The sequence below is a fragment of the Bidens hawaiensis genome, unplaced genomic scaffold, assembly GCF_021521415.1.
Source record: "Bidens hawaiensis isolate Kalapana, Puna unplaced genomic scaffold, B.hawaiensis_p1.1 tig00010572_1, whole genome shotgun sequence".
NCBI classification, from domain to species: Eukaryota; Viridiplantae; Streptophyta; class Magnoliopsida; order Asterales; family Asteraceae; genus Bidens; species Bidens hawaiensis.
In genome coordinates, this window is record NW_027491809.1 from 135,089 (window position 1) to 156,196 (window position 21,108).

The 21,108-nt window shown below is 37.0% G+C and overlaps 2 protein-coding genes across 3 annotated transcripts; one reads left to right on the top strand and one right to left on the bottom strand.

Moving 5' to 3' along the window:
• The first annotated feature begins 526 nt into the window (after nucleotides 1-526).
• On the top strand, nucleotides 527-4,080 carry LOC143535708 (myb family transcription factor PHL7-like). The gene is made up of 6 exons (XM_077029888.1): nucleotides 527-795; nucleotides 949-1,025; nucleotides 1,112-1,154; nucleotides 3,216-3,273; nucleotides 3,387-3,456; nucleotides 3,558-4,080. The coding sequence occupies exons 1-6, from the start codon at nucleotides 675-677 to the stop codon at nucleotides 3,921-3,923; spliced, it is 735 nt and encodes a 244-aa protein (XP_076886003.1). The 5' UTR covers nucleotides 527-674; the 3' UTR covers nucleotides 3,924-4,080.
• A 1,419-nt stretch (nucleotides 4,081-5,499) lies between these two features.
• On the bottom strand, nucleotides 5,500-8,449 carry LOC143535710 (uncharacterized). 2 transcript variants are annotated; one of them, XM_077029890.1, is made up of 5 exons: nucleotides 8,201-8,449; nucleotides 8,000-8,129; nucleotides 7,760-7,921; nucleotides 6,161-6,332; nucleotides 5,500-6,028 (listed from the first exon to the last, which is right to left on the bottom strand). In XM_077029890.1, the coding sequence occupies exons 1-5, from the start codon at nucleotides 8,386-8,388 to the stop codon at nucleotides 5,505-5,507; spliced, it is 1,176 nt and encodes a 391-aa protein (XP_076886005.1). In that variant the 5' UTR covers nucleotides 8,389-8,449; the 3' UTR covers nucleotides 5,500-5,504. The 2 variants fall into 2 exon arrangements, with proteins under 2 accessions (XP_076886005.1, XP_076886004.1); XM_077029889.1 differs by having other exon boundaries at nucleotides 5,500-6,332.
• Between the last annotated feature and the right edge of the window lie 12,659 nt (nucleotides 8,450-21,108).

The window sequence follows — 21,108 nt, forward strand, 5'->3', positions numbered from 1 at the left end:
GATACCATAAGCTGCTAAACTACCACTCTGATACCTGATAATATCTTGTATTTCAATAAGCATGGAATGGGTGGGGTCACGTCTCAACTGAAACTGAATTGCATGATCTATGTAATGCAACATAGTATAATCATGTTAAACTGTAAAGTTCATTACAATTCTCTTGTTACAATTTAGTACTCATGTATCATCTGGGACTTGGGGCTAGTAAATGGAAAATGTGTATGCATACAAAGACGTCATTAGTACATGTTCTCACAACAGTAAAATGAATTTTTAATAAAATATATTTGATACAGTAGAAAGATTGTTTATGTTTTAAACTGGTAAAGAGTTTACAGTGAACTGAAAAACAGCAAGGGTGGCTATGAGTCATTTTGATACATATTATAAAACAAGAAGTTATGTGTGTGTGTGGGATACTTTTCTCTCAGCAAATGCACTCAATAAGTTTTTATTTTATTGGTTAAACTATTTTTGTCTTTGCAGTTCCAATTCCTACTTTTACGAATACATGTTTATTGAGTTTTAAACTTCATAATTTACTCTGTCTATGATTCACTTTGAATTAGGTGAATAACTTGTATACCAAGCAAAGAGTGGTGGTAGTTAACCTTTAGCTTGCAAGAACTTATTATGTGTGATTAGAGCTTCAAATACCGGTTCAAATAATAATGGATGTGGCGAATGGTGTCAACAACTCTCCTAGTCTAGCTTCTAAACAACGACTCCGTTGGACTCATGAGCTTCATGAACGCTTTGTCGATGCTGTTGCACAACTTGGTGGCCCCGATAGTGAGTTACCTTTATATTAATTGCATATGCTTCTTGCGCTTTCTTTCTCATCTATTAAAATTTGAAACTTTTCTACCTTTGACATAACTTTATAAAAGAAGCGTAAATGGGTATGTCTTTTTTATATGTAAATGACTTGTGAGGGCTGTACAGGGGCTACTCCAAAAGGCGTGCTCAGAGTCATGGGCGTTCAAGGTTTAACCATTTATCATGTGAAGAGCCATTTACAGGTAGGTGACATGTTACTTTTATGATATGTATACAGACTAATGTTTGGATACATTGTTGACTTTTTGGATGACTGTTATATATACAGAAATATCGGCTGGCAAAGTACCTTCCGGATTCTTCTTCTGAAGGTATTCTTCAATATTATTATAAAATAGCTGATTACAACCTTTATTATAGACATAGTTATCAAATGCGCTAGGCGCACTCAAGGCGCATAGGACTTGCCTGGGGCCTAGGCGCAAGGCGCAAAAAATGCGAGGGCTCGAGAAAAAAAACGCACAATGAAAAAAAATTAAAGTTTCATTTTGTATTCCAAAACTTGAATGACATAGTTCCAACACCAAAAATTATCCAATACCAAAAGTAAATTAAAGTTTAATAGCATCATAGCATACATAAATTACGCAGTCACCGACTAACTGAAGTCATTTTCTACACATTTTAGGTTAAACTGGATTACTAATTATTTGTATTTGCCAAATCTAGAACAAATAATAATCAAAAGTTAGTCATTCTAGATTAAAAACTCCACCTTTAAAATATAGTTTCTACACATTTTAGGTTAAACTGGATTACTAATTATTTGTATTTGCCAAATCTAGAACAAATAATAATCAAAAGTTAGTCATTCTAGATTAAAAACTCCACCTTTAAAATATAGTTTTAAAGTTTCAATAATATAAGAGGAAACATAAATAATGAGAATTCAGCAAAGCAAATTAAAATAATTATTAAACAATAACAAAGTTGAATAAGCATTCATCATCCAGAATAGTCAATGATTATATTAACAGATTGAATTAAATTAAGTAAATCCCCCTTTTTTAGGTAATTCTTATGACTCAGTTAGGCCATGTGTAGTGGAGGGGCTACAATTGGGGGCGAATTGTGACACGTGGCGGCCAGTCAGCATGGAGTGGAAATTTGTTTTTTGGGTGTAATGGTGTAGGGGCTACAAGTTGGGCCCACAGTTTCTTTTTATACATATACATATACATATATATACACACACATACATATATGCACACACACAATCCATACATGCTGGCCCCACCAAGAAGAACTATTCGCCGGACAAGTTAATGTCGCCCCCCCCACATTTCGCCCCACAATTCGCCTAGGGGGCGGTGTTCGCGCCTCAAAACCTCCACTTTTCGCCCCTTTTCTCGCCCACTACTCATGGCCTTAGTGAATAATCAAAAGAAATAATAAAAAATTTAAAAAAAAACAAGAAAAACGGAAATTGCCCCTAGAATTGTCCCTTTCCTATTTAGAGTCGCTAAATCATCGCCCCTAAAAATAGCACCTAGGCGCATTGGGCGAACGCTTTTAATAACTATGATTATAGATAATGTTACCCATGTTCTACAATTTACAAGAAAACTAGTGGCAATCTCGTATATATCCCTTAAAACATGAACAGTATCATACGTTTAACTGTAACAGAACAAATATAAATATACCTAGGCTTGTAAACGAACCGAACGAACACGAACGGGACATGCTTGTGTTTATTCGTTTAACTGTAACAGAACAAACCATTGAACACGAATAATTAAATGAACAGGGTTTTCTTGTTTGTGTTTGTTCGTTATAAAAATGATCGTGCTGATGCTCGTTTATGTTTGTCTGTTGAGTATAAACTAACGGTTCACGAACAAACATAACCGAGTGAGCATCATTTAAAAGTAAATGTGAATATCAATCAGTGGGGTATAAAAATTAATAAAACTAGACAAAATTGTAATGGGTCTAACAATTTATGAGTATATAAACGAACGAGCTTAAGCAAACGTAAACTAACGAACGTTCACAAACGTAAATGATCCAACGAGACGTGTTCATGTTTGTTCGTTTTACTACATGAACAAGATTTTGCTGTCATGTTTGTTCGTTTATTAAATAAATCAACAAACGAACTTCTCGCTGAACGATTCACTGAACATATGATTATATTAAATGCGATTTTGATATAACCAAGCCTTCTCTATCTTCTTGCACTCCAAGCATCTTAATGCGGTTTTTATATGAGACGGATATAAATGTCATAAATTTGAAAATGGGTATATTTCATATTTTGATTGTTAGTTGCTTAAATATGATAGCATGCCAAGTTTTGAGGGGATTTTTGAAATTATCTCAGAAATAAATGAGTGTGCTGATTATATTGTGCAAATTTGTAATGCAAGGAAAAGCGTTTGACCAGAAAGAATCGGGTGATATGCTTTCTAGTTTGGACGGGTCATCGTAAGTCCATAAACTTATCTCGTATTATTCTGTTGTGTAATTCATCAAATTAATGTCGGTTTTTCGAGTTAAACTGCCTTATAACTTATGTTTTATACTTATTTTTTGTACAGTGGAATGCAGATTACTGAAGCACTCAAGCTGCAGATGGAGGTACAAAAGCGACTGCATGAGCAGTTGGAGGTATTAATATTTTATGTATCATCCTTTTGCTTGTCTAAGCAATAATAATATATCATTTAAGAAAAGTTAATACTCATTATACAATGAAACAATAATAATAGGTGCAAAGACAGCTTCAGTTACGGATCGAAGCCCAAGGGAAATACTTGAAGAAAATCATTGAAGAGCAACAGAAGCTGGGTGGCATTTTAGCTGACACGCCTGGTGGCACCGAAGACCAGCCAGAGTCTAAAAACATAACCGATCCCATGACCCCAGCGGCTCCTGGTGCTGCTGAAAGACGTGAGCCATTAACACCTGACTCGGATTCACCTACAGGAGAACGGTCTATGAAAAAGCAACGAGTGGGCATGGGGTTAACTCACCAAATACTGGACCCATCATTCCACCACCACCAGCAGTCACTTTATCTGACCGGAGAGCAGTTTGGTCATTCAGCTGGGATGCCACTTGACAATGAAAATTGATTTAACATGTGGTTTGTTTTGTACCTGTGCAGTTTATAGAATATATAATCTGGTTGGTTAGAAGGTCCAAAGAGTTGTAAGATTGAAAAGCTTGTAATTTGAGTTTTCATGTTAAGACAAATTAGATATTATTAATCAATGTATTTGTTTGTTGTTATATTCAAGTTTTTTTTTCCCCAAATCTTTTATATTTCATAGAAACATCCAAACGATTTACAATGAAGTGGCAGGTAAGCGGGCAACAAGCGCAACCCTCTTTTGGATAGCAAACCCAATCCGACTAAAAACAAAGTTTTGATTCTTATGGGCTGATACGTTACTATACACAACTTTCTGAACCCTATTCAAAAGGTCCACGGCATCCGGAGCTAAGAAACCAAAAGTGTCAAAGGCGAAGGGGATAAACACGTGTTGATTCTCCAAACAAGCTCTCTCGTGTTTAGCAACCTTGCCCGATGCCGCCTTCAATGCTGTCTGGCCTGCTACAAATCCAGTGTCCCTAATCCCAACAAGAGGGGACACTCCTGTGAGGTCGACACAAGCGTGTTTTCCCCCTACCCACCCAAAAACCATTACTATCGCAACTGGCCATCTCCACTGCCTGCTGTAGTAACTCTGTAAGGCTTGTAAACGAACCTAGTGAATTGTTTGACGAAAAGGAGATGTATGTTTGTTTGTTTGTTTGTTTAATAAACAAATAAACATGAACACAATTTTTTCTTTTATTTATTTAAATAGACATGAATGTCTAATATGTTCATTTATGCTCGTGAACGTTAGTTTACGTTCGTTCCTTTCATTTATGTTCATGATATTAGTTTAGGCTGTTTCATTTAAATTTGATTATGTTTGTCCGTTTACATTTCTTATACTACTCCTAAAAACATTATGATTCACATTATACTTTTAATTAGTTTGGTTTGTTCATCCGTGTTTAATTATGTTTGTCTGTTACATTCTTAGATTTCTCTAAATCCGTGTTTAATTATGCTTGTTTGTTACATTATTCATGGATTGCTCTTTTAAGACTGTTCACAGACATAAATGAGCACGTGCTTAATTTTCTTTGTGACGAAACACAAACAAGAACATCTAATTCGTTTAATTGTCCGTATAACGAAAGGACATAAACAAACACATACCCAATTTCTTAGCAAACAAACAAGAAAACCACATTCGTTTAATAATCATTGATCAATCGTCTGTTTAGTTAAACTACAAACTCGAACACACTTCATTCGCTGCGTTTACATGTCTACCTAGTACCTGCTGTTTTTTTTTTTCTTTTCCTAAAATGACATCAGGACTACATATATTTTTAACCCAAATCTGTTATTTTGACCAGAAGCAGCTAAGATATCATTATTAAACGACCCATTTAATCCAGACTGGATTCAATTTACCCACCACCTGAGCTAGGTAATAAATGAATATAAAAACAAGACATAAAATCCCATCGAAAGATAAGATACATAAGTTGTTGAAATCTTGAACTACACATAAAATCCCATCGAAAGAGCATTTCCATACTCACACAACACGGTATTCAACATTCTTTAAACAGAACACATCACAAACCTCTTAACGTCTGAACACGTTTCCTTCACTCTTACGTTGTGAATAATGTGTTCGCCGCCTAACACTTTCCTCTATGGTGGAGCTGCCCCCCTTCTCCGCCCCATAAATGCTTTTATGAGCGGCATCCAAAAAGTTCTTGCCACCAGAACTTGCACGACTAACGTCCTTAGCATCATCATCATCCGCCTGCTTCAACCGCCTCCATCTTTGTTCTTCATGCAACTCAGCATCCATTTGCATCTCCTTCAGTTTTGCAGCTCTATCTTCTTGAGAAAGCCGGCCTTTATCATGTGTCGGCGGGCGGCGGTTTCTGTCTTCCCGATCTCTTTTTGCAGAGTGAGAATCAGGACGGGGTTCTCTTTCATGTTCAGTATTCGTCCTGTAGCGCTCTTTATCTTCTTCTGAAAGCCGGCCTTTATTATGTGTTGGTGGGCGGCGGTTTCTGTCTTCCCCATCTCTTTTTGCAGAGTGGGAATCAGAACGGTTTTCTCTTTCATGTTCAGTATTCGTCCTGTACCACTCACTATCTTCTTCTATAAGGTGGCCTTTATAATGTGTTGGTGGGCGGCGAATTCTGTCTTCCCGATCTCTTTTAGTAGATTGAGAATCAGAATGGCTTTCTCTTTCGCGTTCAGCATTCGTCCTGTAACGTTCGTAACCCTTGTATTTTGAGTCATGGCGGGGACTGATGCTTCGTTCTTCGTCTGAGTTGTTACGGTGTTTGGATAATGATGATGAATGATGTTTTTCGCGTTTTGATTTCTTGTGACGGCGTTTTTCTATGCCATTTTCACCATCTGAGGCTTTTTCTTTATGTTTCTTGGCTTCAACCTAACAAACAACAATATTAAATGGAAATCAGAAGAGCTACATATGAGCATCATTTCAAAACTCTCGAATAATTTAATAACTTTCAAAACACTTATCAACCAATCCTAAAAATGATTATTTTATATATTTAATATTATTTAAGGGTTGTTTTATAACTTCTTATTTGTAGTTTTATGATTATATATGTAAACTGGTTTTTACACGTGTAAATTGTTTATTGCACATATACGTAACTTGGTTAGTACACATGTTGTGATTACATACATATGGGTTCATTTGGATCCCTCACCGGGTCAATTTCGGTCTACTCAAATTAGCCAATGGGTCAAAACGGGCAAGTATTATAAAATGTAACTTAGAGCTTCCCAGCCCATTCCCTACCATATATCCATATATATCATATAGTTACACTAAAAATCAGTGTATTAGTGTTCAATTAAATAACGTTTTTTTATACGAATACACGTTTATCATTATATTTTCTCTCATCCAATCACAATCCCTTTCATAAACTATTAAAAAATTATACGGTATGAACAATGAAACCTCAAATTTAACTATCTCATGCAACATTTTCTCTCTCATCTACTCATAGCCATACCATATAATTTGCAAATCTCCCTCACATATTTTTAGGGAACGGGTTGAGAATGCTCTTAAAAAGGGTCTAAATGAGTTAGCATCACAAATAACCATTGCTTTCTACACCACAAGCCGGTTGTAATCGGCACAACCACTGACACCGCCACCTCCACCGTCAACACTCCACTGCCACCCACCACCAATGAGCCCACCGCCGACAGTAGTGGCTGCCACTCCGCTAACTCTGTGCCCACCAGAGCCACCCTCCTCGGAATCGTTGACATTGCGCTTATTGTTTCCACTTCTTGGTCTAACAACCAACCTCCTCCTGCAAAGGTTGCTTCCTCTTTCGTCACCATCCCGCTCACAGTGGGTGAAGATGTTGTAAATAATAATAAATTGTAAGTATTTACGTTCTTGCATTGATAGCAATTTTGTACAGTTTTGAGGTTGTGGAAAATGTTCATAAGTCTTAATTTTTGAAGAACGATGGCATGTTGCAGTTCATGCTGGTATGCCCCTTCATCTCTCCATCTCTACACAAATTTATTTTCTAATCCACACCATGAGTTTTGTATTTTAATATGTATTCTTAAAAATAATGCAGCTCTCAAGATTTTTGGTAGTCAACTCTCAGTTTTAAAATTGTATTCTGGTTTATAACCACCGACTTCATTTCACTATAAACACGTTTTCACCCGAACAAAACTGACGCTTTCCTAAAACGACCCATTTAGACCCAAACTCATTTTACTCAGAAGAACCCATTTTGACCCAAACCCATTTTGATATGATGTATGTATGATAACAATTATAATCTGAAAAAAAGATTGGCATTAACTTACAGATTTGCGGATCATTGCCATCTGAACTGGATTATTCTTGACACGAGCCAGTGCTTCCTGTTCACGCTGCTTTATCATAAGCAAGGGATCTGAATGCAGTTTCCTCCATGCATCATTAGCAGACTGAGGCTTATCTTCAAATAAAGCTCCTGGAGTAGAAGGCTGTTGCATCAAATATGATTAATATCAAAACAAATAATATACACATATATGAAATGAAATGAAATGGGTGTTTTATACCTTGGTGGCAGGTTCGGGTTGTGGTTTAGCCGGAAGCGATTCAAGCGTCTTGAATCCTCCTCCATCAGAAGTACTACCCTTGCCAACAGATAATCCGGAATCATACAAAAAATCCAACCTTTCTTGCCTCCTGAAAGCACAAGCAAACCCTAGGCTAAGCAAGTGGTGGGAATGAATGAATGAATAAAGAAATAAACTTACGGGACAAGTCCAGCCTGTTCCTGAAGAGCACGAAACTCTGCTTTCTCCCGTTCCTCGTGAATCTGCTTCCGGAGCTCTTCGAGTTTCCTTTGTTCGGCCTCGTGTTTCTGTTCGGCTTTCCACACGTTTTCAATGTTCCGGAGACTGCCCGTGTGCCACCCTTTCTTGTTCAAAAATTTCATACCCATGATTTTGGATCTGGGGTTTGCACGAGTCGATCGATTATTATTCAACAACAGCAACTATTTAGGGATAGGAAACGAATGTGTTTTCTGTTTTATGGTCACTCTCCCGTTATATACGCCCCAAAACAATATATATATATATATATATATATATATATATATATATATATATATATATATATATATATATATTATACACACACAGCGCGATGCAGCGGGAACACAACATTTCATAATGGTTTGATTCTTTACGCTTCTGTTTCGGTTTACGATGATTAAAACCCACTACTAATTGTTTATTTAAAAACTATCATAATCAGATCGCAAACACCGCTACGTAAATGTTAAATTTTTTAACTAAGAAAAACTAAGGTGATGTCATATTCAAATTAAAGAGAATAAAATTATCGTTTTTATGTTACCGTTTTTTAAAAAAATATTAGCGTATGAAAAAATTATGGAAGTTAAAAGTCATGGGTGGAATTTGAGTTAAATGTGAAATTAAAAAGAATATATTGTTAAAGGGTTAAAGTCGTAACTGTTACTTAAATTTACAAAAGTTAATTAAAGTGAAGGGGACAATATTGTAACTAAGAAAAACTAAGGTGATGTCATATTCAAATTAAAGAGAATAAAATTATCGTTTTTATGTTGCCGTTTTTTAAAAAAATATTAGCGTATGAAAAAATTATGGAAGTTAAAAGTCATGGGTGGAATTTGAGTTAAATGTGAAATTAAAAAGAATATATTGTTAAAGGGTTAAATTTGTAACTGTTACTTAAATTTACAAAAGTTAATTAAAGTGAAGGGGACAATATTGTAACTATGTTTAAAGAAATTGAAGTTTACATGATTCATATTTTTTAATTGACTATCTTGCCCTTCAACATGCTATGTAAGTTGTATCATTTGTAAATTTAGTTGTAATTTACTTAAAATCTAAGTGTCTTAATTTGCAATGAGTTATATATTATATATAGTATACATATACACACACTAGTAGTATACCCGTGCGATGTTGCGGTGACGACAATACATTTAAACATATTTTTAGTAGTTACAAACTTTTAAACATATGACACGATACAGTTTTTTCAAAAAATAAATGTTGCTTTTTGTACGTTACAATTAGTACACGAATCATAAAAACCAAGTTTTATATGATCGAAACTCATTTTGTTGAGCATTTTGACCTAAACCAAATCTATTATGGTAGTCACGGTTATTTGGGAAGTCTTTTGAAACTTTCTTGCACAACCAAAGATTTAATGTTCACCCATAGGCAAATTTGATATTTACTTTAAATGACCAAAATTCGTTTTGCATATAATTATTATGATGCAAACCAATACTTATATTTTTTAAAAGATTAATCAAACATTATGCTTATAACATGCTTTAACTAGAATAAAAGTTGACAGTTTATTTTTAATGTCCCAAACTCATTTTACTTATTACCCATATTAATCTGAATAAAACTTAAATTTTTTTTATAATGACCTAAACTCATTTGGTTTACATACCATTATAACTCGAACGCATTTTAACATATCAAAATCCTCGATCGTTAACCCGAAAAAATAAAAGTATTAAAAAAATGATCGAAACTCATTTTGCTGGGCATTTTGACCTGAACCAAATCTACTATGTTAATCACGGTTATTTGGGTGTCTTTTGAAACCTTCATAAACGACCAAAATTTATATTTTTTTAAATGATTGGGATTCATTTTGCATATAAATGTTTTGTTGCAAAACAAAACCATTTTTTTAAGATGACTCGAGCTCATTATGTTTATAACATGTTTTAACCAGAACCAAAACTGACAACTTTTTTTTAAATGTCTCAAACTCATTTTACTTATTGCCAGTTTTGGCTTAAACGAGATTTAAAACTATTTTTTATAATGACCTAAACTCATTACATCCAATTATTACTCGAAGGCGTTTTAACTTGCCAATGTCCTCAATCGTAGACCCGAAACAATAGAAGTATTTTAAAGAAAATGATCAAAACTCGTTTGAAGGCTTTGACTTGAATCAAAATTGAAAAAAGATATTAAATGACACGAAATCATTTTGATTATAAATTATAGCATGCGCACAAATATTCTTACATTGGAACGTCGATAAAAATAAACACATCGTGATTATATATTTGAAATTTATTAAAACGTATTATATTCAAAGATATAAATGGAAAACAAAGAAAAATAATATTGATGATTATATAAGTAAACTTAAGGGGATGGAAGAGTTATTATTAATTAAATTTACAAAAGTTGTGTATAGTTGAATGGTTAAATTTGTAATTATATTTTAGGTTCATAATTGCATATTTGAGTTGTACTCTTATGCTTAATTGACTTCTACATTATAATCAACACCTCAAAATAAAACAAAATTTACATTGAAGAGTCAACAAAAATAAGCATATTGCAATGGTAAGTTCTTTTTGTTTAAAACACAATATATTAAAATATATTGAAGAAATAAAAAATTTAAAAGAATTTGTCAATTAAATGGGTAAAAATAGAGGGTTTATGTGTAACTACTTTACAAATTAACAAAGTTGAACTGAAGTTGAAGAATCATTTTAATTTATAACTATTTTCTAAAGCAACCATTCTTAACCATACATGATGTCGAAAATACTATAGTGCCCTCAAATTTTCAACCTCGAAGGCGTTTTAACCTGTCAAATTCCTCAATCGTTGACTCGAAACAATAAAAGTATTTAAAAAAAAATGATCAAAACTCGTTTTGATGGCATTTTGACTTGAACCAAAACTGAATGTTTTTTTTAAATGACACGAAATCATTTTGGTTATAAGTTTATAACATGCGCACTATATTCTTACATTGGAACGTCGATAAAAATAAGAACGTCGTGATTGTATGCTTGAAATTTATTAAAATGTATTATATTCAAATATATAAATGACAAAACAAAGAAAAAGAATATAGATGATTTTATGGGTAAACTTAAAGGATGGAAGAGTAGTTATTAATTAAATTTACAAAAGTTAAGTATAGTTGAAGGGTTAAATTTGTAATTATATTTTAGGTTTATAATTGCATATCTGATTTGTACTCTTATGCTTAATTGTCTTGTACATTATAATTAACACCTCAAAATAAAACAAAATTTACATTCAATCGTCAGCAAAAATAAGCATATTGCGATGTGTCGGTCCCGTTTATATCGCTCACAATACCAATGTCGTAACCCACACGGTTAAGTGTTGACAAGAAGGTTAACGACTTGCTATTTAGGGTATGAACAATAATGTATTAATGGCGGAAACACTAACACACTAAATGTTGCTTAATAATCACTAAGGTAACAAACACAAACTGTAACTCAAAAGATTTCCATTTATAGAATCATCAAATAAAAATGAAAATCAATTAGGGTTTCAGAAAGGAATGTTTTATCCGTACGTAATAGAGACAGCCGTCACACTCAATGTCAGGAATAATATCAGGTGTCTATTAGCCATCTCACTCGTCTGTCTCGTCTCTTTCTAGGCGTGCCCTAAATTATTCTATTTATAAGCCTCCCCAGACAGCTGTCATTCCTTCTAGAAACCCTAATCACTGATACATAATCATAAAATCATATTACAAAAGATTCGGGTAAGCTTTGCAACTTTTGTCTTCTTCGAGCAGACCTGGTAACCAAAGTGTGTTGGAGAACAGTTCTCCAGGTAGACTTTACTTAGAATATTTTCCTAAGAAAATATTCAACTAGCAGACTTCAATCCTCTTGACCATAGCAAACTTTGCTCGATATGATCCTACGAGCAAACTTTTTCTAATGAATCCCTTCAACTCTTTGTTAAATGATAACTTATTTGAACAAACTAAAATGTGCTGGTAACATTGTAGATTGTGCTGGTAGCAATATAGCTTGATCTGAGTTGAACCTTGCTAGAATAAGTCCTTAAGATATTTCCGTATCAACTTACTTCAAGCTTGTTGGGACTACTGTTTATTAAGCAAAACTTGCTAGATCTTCCAAAATACTTGGTTTCATTAGCTAGATTTAGCCAAGGGTTTGCTAGGAAACAAACCATGCTTGACTTGAAGAACAACCTTGCTAGACAAAGTGAACCCTGCTCGGAGTAACACTCAAGAGGAATTCCAGAAGATAACCTTTCCCGGAAGGCAAAATACCTTGCTAGGATAAGTAAGAGCTTGCTCGAAGGCCTAAGTGTGCTCGGTATCCATACTTAGTCATTTTCAGAGAGGTTGAGAAGATTCCAATCTTCATTTTGTCTTTTCTTGTCAAATCTTTGACCCAACAATCTCCCCTAGATTGGAACACCCCAGCTGTACCAAAACACCTCTGTGGTTACATACACTTAGCCAAAATACACATCAAATTTCAAAATGAAAGTTACGTATCAAAATGAAAATGTTACAAGTGGCAAATTCTTTCCTATGGACATTACAAAACAAACCTAAGCAAAAAATAGTCTTATTTTCTTGAGCTTGAGGCTGCTTGTCTTCTTGCCAACTTCACTGATCCAGCCTTTTTCTTTTAAAATGAATAATTTCTGTTGATGGGCATGATTGAGGGGCAGGTTCCACCTCATAATGTCTCCTAAGTCATCATCATGCAGGAATGCCTAATCTTTGTGTTCATCAACAACGCCCAAGATAAGTCCATCAGAGTTTCCGAGGATGAAGGATTCATTGTTGGGTTCAAAGTCAATTTCAGCAATCCTTCCATCCCCCTGGACTTCATAGTTCGGCCTTGTCATCTTCTTTCATATACTGACGCATTCCTTCATGCTTGCCAGAGAGTTTTTGTTCTTCATTTTTGACTTGTAAACAGCTTGCCTTATCTCCCTCATTCTCTTCACCTTCTTATTTCTTTCAAACTGGGAGAGTTCCAATTTTCTTTTTCGATTTAACATGGGGAATCCCAGCCTGGCTTGATCTTTGAGATATTTTGATAATTCATTTCTTTGTCTTCCTCCTAATCTATGTCTGTTATGGTAATCAAGCAGATTCATAGTAGCCATCTCCTCCAGCTGTTCTTTGTTAAACTTGGTAAAATCATATTTGAATGTAATGTCTCTCAGTTCACCACTTTTCATCACCACTTTTATGGTGTCAGTCATTGCATCATTGAAGATTCTTTGGTAGGTCAACATCAGATGGTGGCCTATCTTGTCTTTGAGATGTAGCTCTTGTGGTAGGTATTGGGACACTTACAGCTAAGAGCCTAGAAACATTTTTCTTTTTAGGAATATTGGCACTCACATGTCCATCTTTCACAAACATATCAATTATCTTTTCCTTTGGTAATCAAATCAATTGTAAGTAGTTCTCTCCTTCCCTTGCCAAAGTGGTAATCATATTCATCAAGTCTTCATTAGTGGGACCTTCAGGTACATATCTTTGATCTTTAATGCGCTCACCCCTTGGTCCACACTGAAATTGAAGCAACCTTCTCTGCTCTGCTTCAAGTCTTTCCCACTCAACCTTCTCTTCATAAAATAATTGTTTCAGTTGATCTCTGGGCAAATTATCAAACACCCATTCTGCCATTCCCTTACTCAGCATCAGCCCTTTAAGGGTCTTGACTTTGTTCTCATCTTCCCATGGCTCAAGGTGTTCAACTGGTTCCTGCTTCACAAATACAAAAGGAACATTTGATGATGAAGGCTTTGCTTGATTATCTTTCTTCCTTTCAACTTCAAGCATAGGCAGTTTCTCTGATTTTCTTAGATTTTTCGTTTCATTTCCTCTGCCTCTGGCCTCCATCAATCTGTCAAACAAGACAGTTTGCTCATTTTCCCACCTTTTCTTTTTCTCAGCCTTTTCCTTTTCTGCCAAAGTAACAACTGTTGGCCTTTTTGTTGATTTTTCAGAGTCATTTTTCTTTGATAATCTTCTAAAGTAGGTCTCAACCTGTTCTTTTGAAAGTCTGTCAACCAATTACATAGCCACTCCTCTGTCAATCAAATATTTTCAATTTCCTCCAAATCTTTTAAACAACTCATAAATCTTTTCCTTTTGACTTGTCTCCCTTTTCATTCTTTCCAATTCTTCTTTCTTTACCCTTTCCACATTCAAGTTATAGTGTTCTTCCAGTTCAGCAAATTTCATCTTACTTAAGTCTTATCAAACAATCCATGCATTCTCAAGTAACTTCTGTATTTCAGAGAATCCCGGTTCTTCTTTTCCATCCTCCTCTTGATGTCATCTACTTCACCATCAATTAATTCCTGCAACTGCTCATCTGTCATTGGAGCCAGGGTTTCATACTTATACCCGTGTTTGATTATACTGAAAATTAGAGAATGATCCCTTCTTGCATTATCCAACATAGTCTATATATTCTCCCTATGTTCATTTGTCATTTCAATGTTTGGGGAGTCAACAGTATCATCATCCTCTTCAGTTTATTCTTCAAGTGCCTCTATACGTGGTTCATTCAATCCAGGCTCATTTCAGGAATAACGCCTTGTAAAGGAACAGCCTTGACAGGACTGTTCTTAGGACTCTCAACAATGTACTCAGTCCTTTCCACATCATCCTTAACAGGACTCTTCACAACTTTGGGATTATCATCTTCATCTTTTTTTTCATCCCTCTTCCTCTTCCTTGTATATATCTTTTCATACTTGTTTCTTACATCATCATCATAATTCCAAATATCTTCCTCCTTTGTCATTTCTTCAGCATGTTTTAACCATTTCTTAGAAAGAATTTTGGTTACAGATTCTCCAGCATCATCAACTTCCATCTGCTTGTTTGAATCATCTTCAGTGTTTTTAGCAGTGGTTGGAATTTCAACTTTTTTCAGATCAAAGATTACAAGGGCTACATTATTGTCAACCTCTTCCACTTGCCTTAACTTGATCAAACCTTAAATTACTTCCTAGTCAAGCTCCCCTTCTTCACTCACTGTTTTGGATATATAGGCTTGCTCCAGTAGAGTTTCTTGTTCAACAAACTCTTGCTCAGTCAGAGATCTGGCAATCCTCTCTCTCTCTCTCTCTCCAATGTTTCATATAAAATGTCAGCATGCCTTTTGGCAGCTTGTTCAATAGTTTCATCTTTGTTCAGAATATCATCACTTGATTTTTTAAAGTTTCAATAGGCTCTTCAGTTTCAGCAATAAATTTTCCTTTGACCTTCTTCTCCTTTCTTCCTCTGATTCCCTCATCTCAACAGATTCATTGGGAAAGTTGTCAATATCTTGAAACAGATCTCTCATCTCATCATCCACATCATTACCCTTCTTGGAAGTTTCAACATTGTAATTTTCATCAGTTAGTACCACTTCCTAAGTATCTCCTCTTTCATCAATGAATGCATCAGTTTGAGTTTCAGTGCCAATAGCAACAGTTACTATGGCCTCAGTGGTTAAGACATTATCAGTCTGCACATTTTCCATATCAACATCAGTTTCCTTCTCCAATTCCTTCTCCCTCTCTTCAATCATATTCTTCTTCTTTGTTATTGTATCTTCAACATCATACTCCTGTTCTCCACCATCTGATTCATCTGCATCATAATCAATATTATCAACTCTCTCTTCACTACTCTCCTCATCACTTTCTCCATATACACTACACAAGTTTTCAATACATTTTCTTTAACATTTTCAGCCACATCTCTCACCTCATCAACAATAGCATCAGTGGCAATAGAAAGATTCTCCCCTATTTTGGTACAGCTGAGGTCTTCTCAACCTCAGCCTCCAAGGAATGAATTTTGTTTAGAGCATGTGTCAACTATTGTAACGCCCTGGAATTTGACTGGTAGACAAAAATCAAGGAATCATCGGAAACTATACACTTTGGGGTTCTGGACGATAAGTTCGGAACCCATATCATTGGAGAAATCTGCTTTTATCATTTGAAATGTTTATTTTATAAAACGACATTTACGTCTGGAAAATATTAATTTTTATGCTTTTGAAAAATAAAATGTTCTTATTTAAAAAAAAAAAAAAAAAAAAAAAAAAAAAAAAAAAAAAAAAAAAGATTTTAAATAATTATTCGGAAAATGGTTTATAAAAGTTTTGCTGAAAAAGTTTTAGTTTGTTTAAAAACTTATGAACTCGACTAGTCTTGACCCGTCGGTAGTCTAAACCCGAACCCGAGTCACCCGAGTATTTAAGCGGAAAACCAAGTATTCTTACACCATCTCTTTCATTTCCACCAACACTTCCACCCAAACACTCCCACTTCTAGAGAGAGAGTAGTGAGAGAAAGTCATCCAATCTAAGATTCGAGCCCACCAATCTGTTTATCGTTGTTGTCGGTAAGATCTTCTTGAAAATCATACGTTTTTACAACCAAAACCGCCCCGAATCGAGCAAAAACTCCGACTTTTGTGTCAAGTGTGTTCTTGGTCAAAAACCGTCATTTTTGGTGTCAAAATGCAAGCTTTTGTGTTTAAAAGTACTAGGAATCGATACCCCTTTCAATCCCGAGCATTTCCATGTCAAAAACTTCGATTTTGGGTCAAAAATCTGGAAAATCTGGAAAACCCGTGGGTATCTCCGTCGCCCAGCTTGAAGGAGTCGAATCAGACTCATTCGATCGAACCAGTCGATCGAATCAGTCCAGTCGATCGAACCAGTCGATCGAATCAGTTCATTCGATCGAATGTGTCGATCGAACCAGTCCAGTCGACCGAATAGGAAAGCAACCGAATGGTCTCCAACTCATTCGACCGAATGAGCTTCGTATTCGATCGAACGAGTGTCTATTCGATCGAATGTGTTTCTATTCGATCGAATGTGTGTCTAATCGATCGAATGTGTTTCGATTCGATTGAATGTGTTCCTATTCGATCGAATCAGGTCAGAACCAAGCTGTTTCGTCTTTAAAACCTAGTTTTTGCTCGAGATCGTGTAAGGCTTACACTCTTAGACTTAAACTGCGTTGTTAACTTATTATGTCCTTGTCTAGACTTAGAGGATCGACGTTTGACAGCACCCGACCGCCCTAGCAACCACACCTAGTCAACAAGGTGAGTTCATAGCCCCCATTTTTCTTTTAAAGCCTTTCAAATCATTGGGGGTGAAAACATGGTAAATGTACACGTTTTGACAAAACGCATTTATTCAAACATTACTTATCATAAACACTTGACAAATCTTTTGCAAACAATGAACATTGGGAAAACAAGTAATCATGGCAGGTTACGCGTACCTTAACTTTCTCGGAAGTTGTGTATGCATAATCAAATATTCAGGAGTAAATATGGGAATCACTCAGCGTTTAGGGAACATTGGACGTTTGGAAATCAAAGTCATGTACCCGTTATACTTTATCATGAAAACACATTATTCATTGGTCAGTCTTGTGATCGTGTGAACAGTGGCAATATAGGTCACAATAGTGCATAGGTTTGATCTCCAAGTGGTCGATTGGTAGACAGGCCGTCACTAGATGTGGGATTCTAAAGTGATCGATTTAGAATACACGTGACCTATGGGGTTCTTAAGTGTTCGATTAAGAATCCGAAGGATCTCTTAAGTGTTCGATTAAGGATCCGAAGGATCTCCTAAGTGATCGATTAGGAATCCAAGAGATACTAAAGTACGCTTTAGAATTCTCTCATGGTACCCAAAGTGATCGATTTGGGTTACCATCAAGGAAATCAAGTAACATAGTGTGGTCTTGTGTGGGGTCGATGTCAGGTCTTGTGTGATCATTATGCATCATTATCATTTTTCATCATGGCATGGTTACATATGATTCTTGGGTATCTTATACATATATCCTTGATACCGTTCCTCCTGCATGCATGGAAACAATAATTGGAATCTTTATACGAAACTCTTGCAGATTCAGTTGAGATGATAAGCATACCAAGCATAGTAGGATAAGTTGTAGGAGTGGTGGGTTAGCCGATGGTACACCCTATATATAAACCCCTACAACTTAGCCTAGTATGCTTGTGTAGGCTTATCACTACAGTATTAGTTAACCTATGAATTCACTCATCTACTTTTTGTAGTTGACGTTTTATTACATGTTTTCAGGAAATGAAGCAGGAAGTAGCTAATAGCTGATAGAGGCCTTAGAGAGATGAAGGCTAGGCTAGGAGTTGTTTGGAAACTTGATATTTTGTATTAAAACAATTTGTTTCATGTTACCTGGATGATGTAATATTGACAGTTTGGTTATGTTTATGCATTTAGACTTTTATACTATTGTGCTCAATCAATCACGACCTAGTCGCCACGCCTCGGTTTTCCGCCATTACGACCGGGGTGTGACAGATTGGTATCAGAGCCAATGGTTATAGGGAATTAGGAAACCGACCTAGACTATAACCTAGGACCCTTAACTCTAGATAATTCATGCATCACTATCACACGCCCACACTTATGTGCTTACTATGTGCTTATGTGCTGCATCTTTAATTGTGTCTATCGTAGCGATGTATTCTTTGGCTATTCCTTATCCTGTTATTCTTATTCCCGGTATCATTCTTGCGCGTTCTTTTTCTTTTTCAGAATGCCTCCTCGTCGCTCGTCCGTTAATGCTGACCCTGCTGACCTCGCTGCCATCATAGCGCAGCAAATTGCAGCAGTTCTTCCGGGTCTGGTTAACAACCTAAGGCAAGAAGGAACCTCGGGTGCGCCACAAGCCCCAGAACCGAATCCTACTCTTCAGGCCGACAGGCTCTATAAGGCTTTTACTAACACTGGGCCTACGAGCTTTAATGGATCCGAGGGAGCTGCTGGTCTTCTCCAGTGGTTCGAGAAAGTCGAAGCTTCATTCAACATGTGCTCTTGCCCGGATGAACTCAGGGTCAAATTCGCGGCGAGTATGTTCCACAAACGGGCTCTCACGTGGTGGAATATCGAGATTAGAACCAGGGGGCGAGACGCGGTCTTAGCCTTGCCCTGGGCCGAGTTTGTTGAGCTAGTCACGCAGGAGTTCGTTCCGAGAACCGAACTCCAGAAATTGGAGGCTGAGTTTAGGGCGCACACGATGAAGGGCGCCGATCACATGAAGTACACGGAGAGATTTCATGAACTCTCCCTATTGGTGCCCCACATGGTTACCCCAGCTTCACGCGCTGTCGAGCAATACATCAGCGGTCTTCCGGACTCTATGAGGGGCATTGCGGTTGCAGTTGACCCCACTACACTTAAGGCAGTGATCGATCTCACTGCCCGTTTGACCAGGGAACAGCTCAGGTCCGGTGTTTTGCATCAGGATAAGGGCAAATCTTCCGATGGGAAAGCGAAAAAGGGGAACAATAGGAAGCGGAAAGCGGACCTACTTAACTGCGATCACTGGTGCTACGCCTATCAACTCCATGGCCCCCGTTTCAGCCGCAACAGTTTCAGGGAAGACCGAGAAAGGAATATACTGGGCCGCATCCCAAGTGCAACTTATGTTCTTATCATCACCCAACAAGTGAGTTGTGCCGCAAGTGCACAAATTGTGGACGATTCGGACACCTGGTGGAGCGCTGCAGGAGTCCTGGCAACCAACTGGCTGTGGGGAATGCTAACCCTCAGCCTAACCCTGCTCGAGGCTGCTTCGAGTGTGGCGCGATGGACCATTACAGAAATCGATGCCCTCGCGTCACCAACGTTCCTCCGGCTCGCGGGAGGGCCTTCACCATTGGAGCTGCCGAAGCACGCCAAAACCCCGATGTTATTACTGGTACGTTTACTCTTAACAACAATTGGGTGTCTGTCCTATTTGATACAGGAGCTGATAGGAGTTTTGTCTCTTGCGAATTGGTTCCTTTGCTGAAATTAAAAATTTCCGAGTTGGAACCTGCCTTGGTTGTTGAACTTGCTAGTGGAGAGTCCACACAAGTGAGGTCTGTCATTCGATATTGCACCCTTACTCTTGTCACCACATCGTTCAGTATTGACCTTATACCTTTTCGTCTTGGAAGCTTCGATCTAGTTGTGGGAATGGACTGGCTGTCTAGCAATCGCGCGGAAGTAATCTGCGCCGAGAAACTTATTCGTATCCCTCTGTCTTCTGGTGAAATTCTAACCATTCAAGGGGATAGGTCGGGTGGATGCCTAAGAATCGTTTCTTGCTTAAAAGCCAGTCGGTACCTTCAAAAGAAGTATCCCGCATTTCTAGCCCGTGTTACTCTCAAGGAATCCAAAGTCAAGAGACTGCAGGACTTCCCTGTCGTGCGTGAATTTTCTGATGTTTTTCCCGATGAGCTGCCTGGACTTCCTCCTAGCAGGCAGGTGGAATTTCGTATCGATCTTATTCCTGGTGCTCTCCCTGTTGCTAAGTCTCCTTATCGTCTAGCTCCGCTGGAACTTCAAGAATTATCGAATCAGCTTCAAGAACTTCTTGGCAAGGGATTCATTCGCCCTAGCTCGTCTCCATGGGGAGCCCCAGTACTCTTCGTCAAAAAGAAGGATGGGACTTTCCGTATGTGCATTGACTATCGGGAGCTTAATAAACTGACCATCAAAAACCGGTACCCGTTACCGAGAATTGATGATCTCTTTGATCAGCTTCAGGGTGCTACGTTTTTCTCTAAGATCGATCTGCGTTCTGGTTACCATCAATTGCGTGTTCTGGAGGAGGATATCCCGAAAACTGCGTTCCGAACTCGTTACGGTCATTACGAGTTCATGGTTATGCCTTTTGGAATGACCAATGCCCCCGCCATTTTCATGGATCTGATGAATCGCGTTTGCCGTCCATATCTCGACCAGTTTGTCATTGTTTTCATAGACGATATTCTC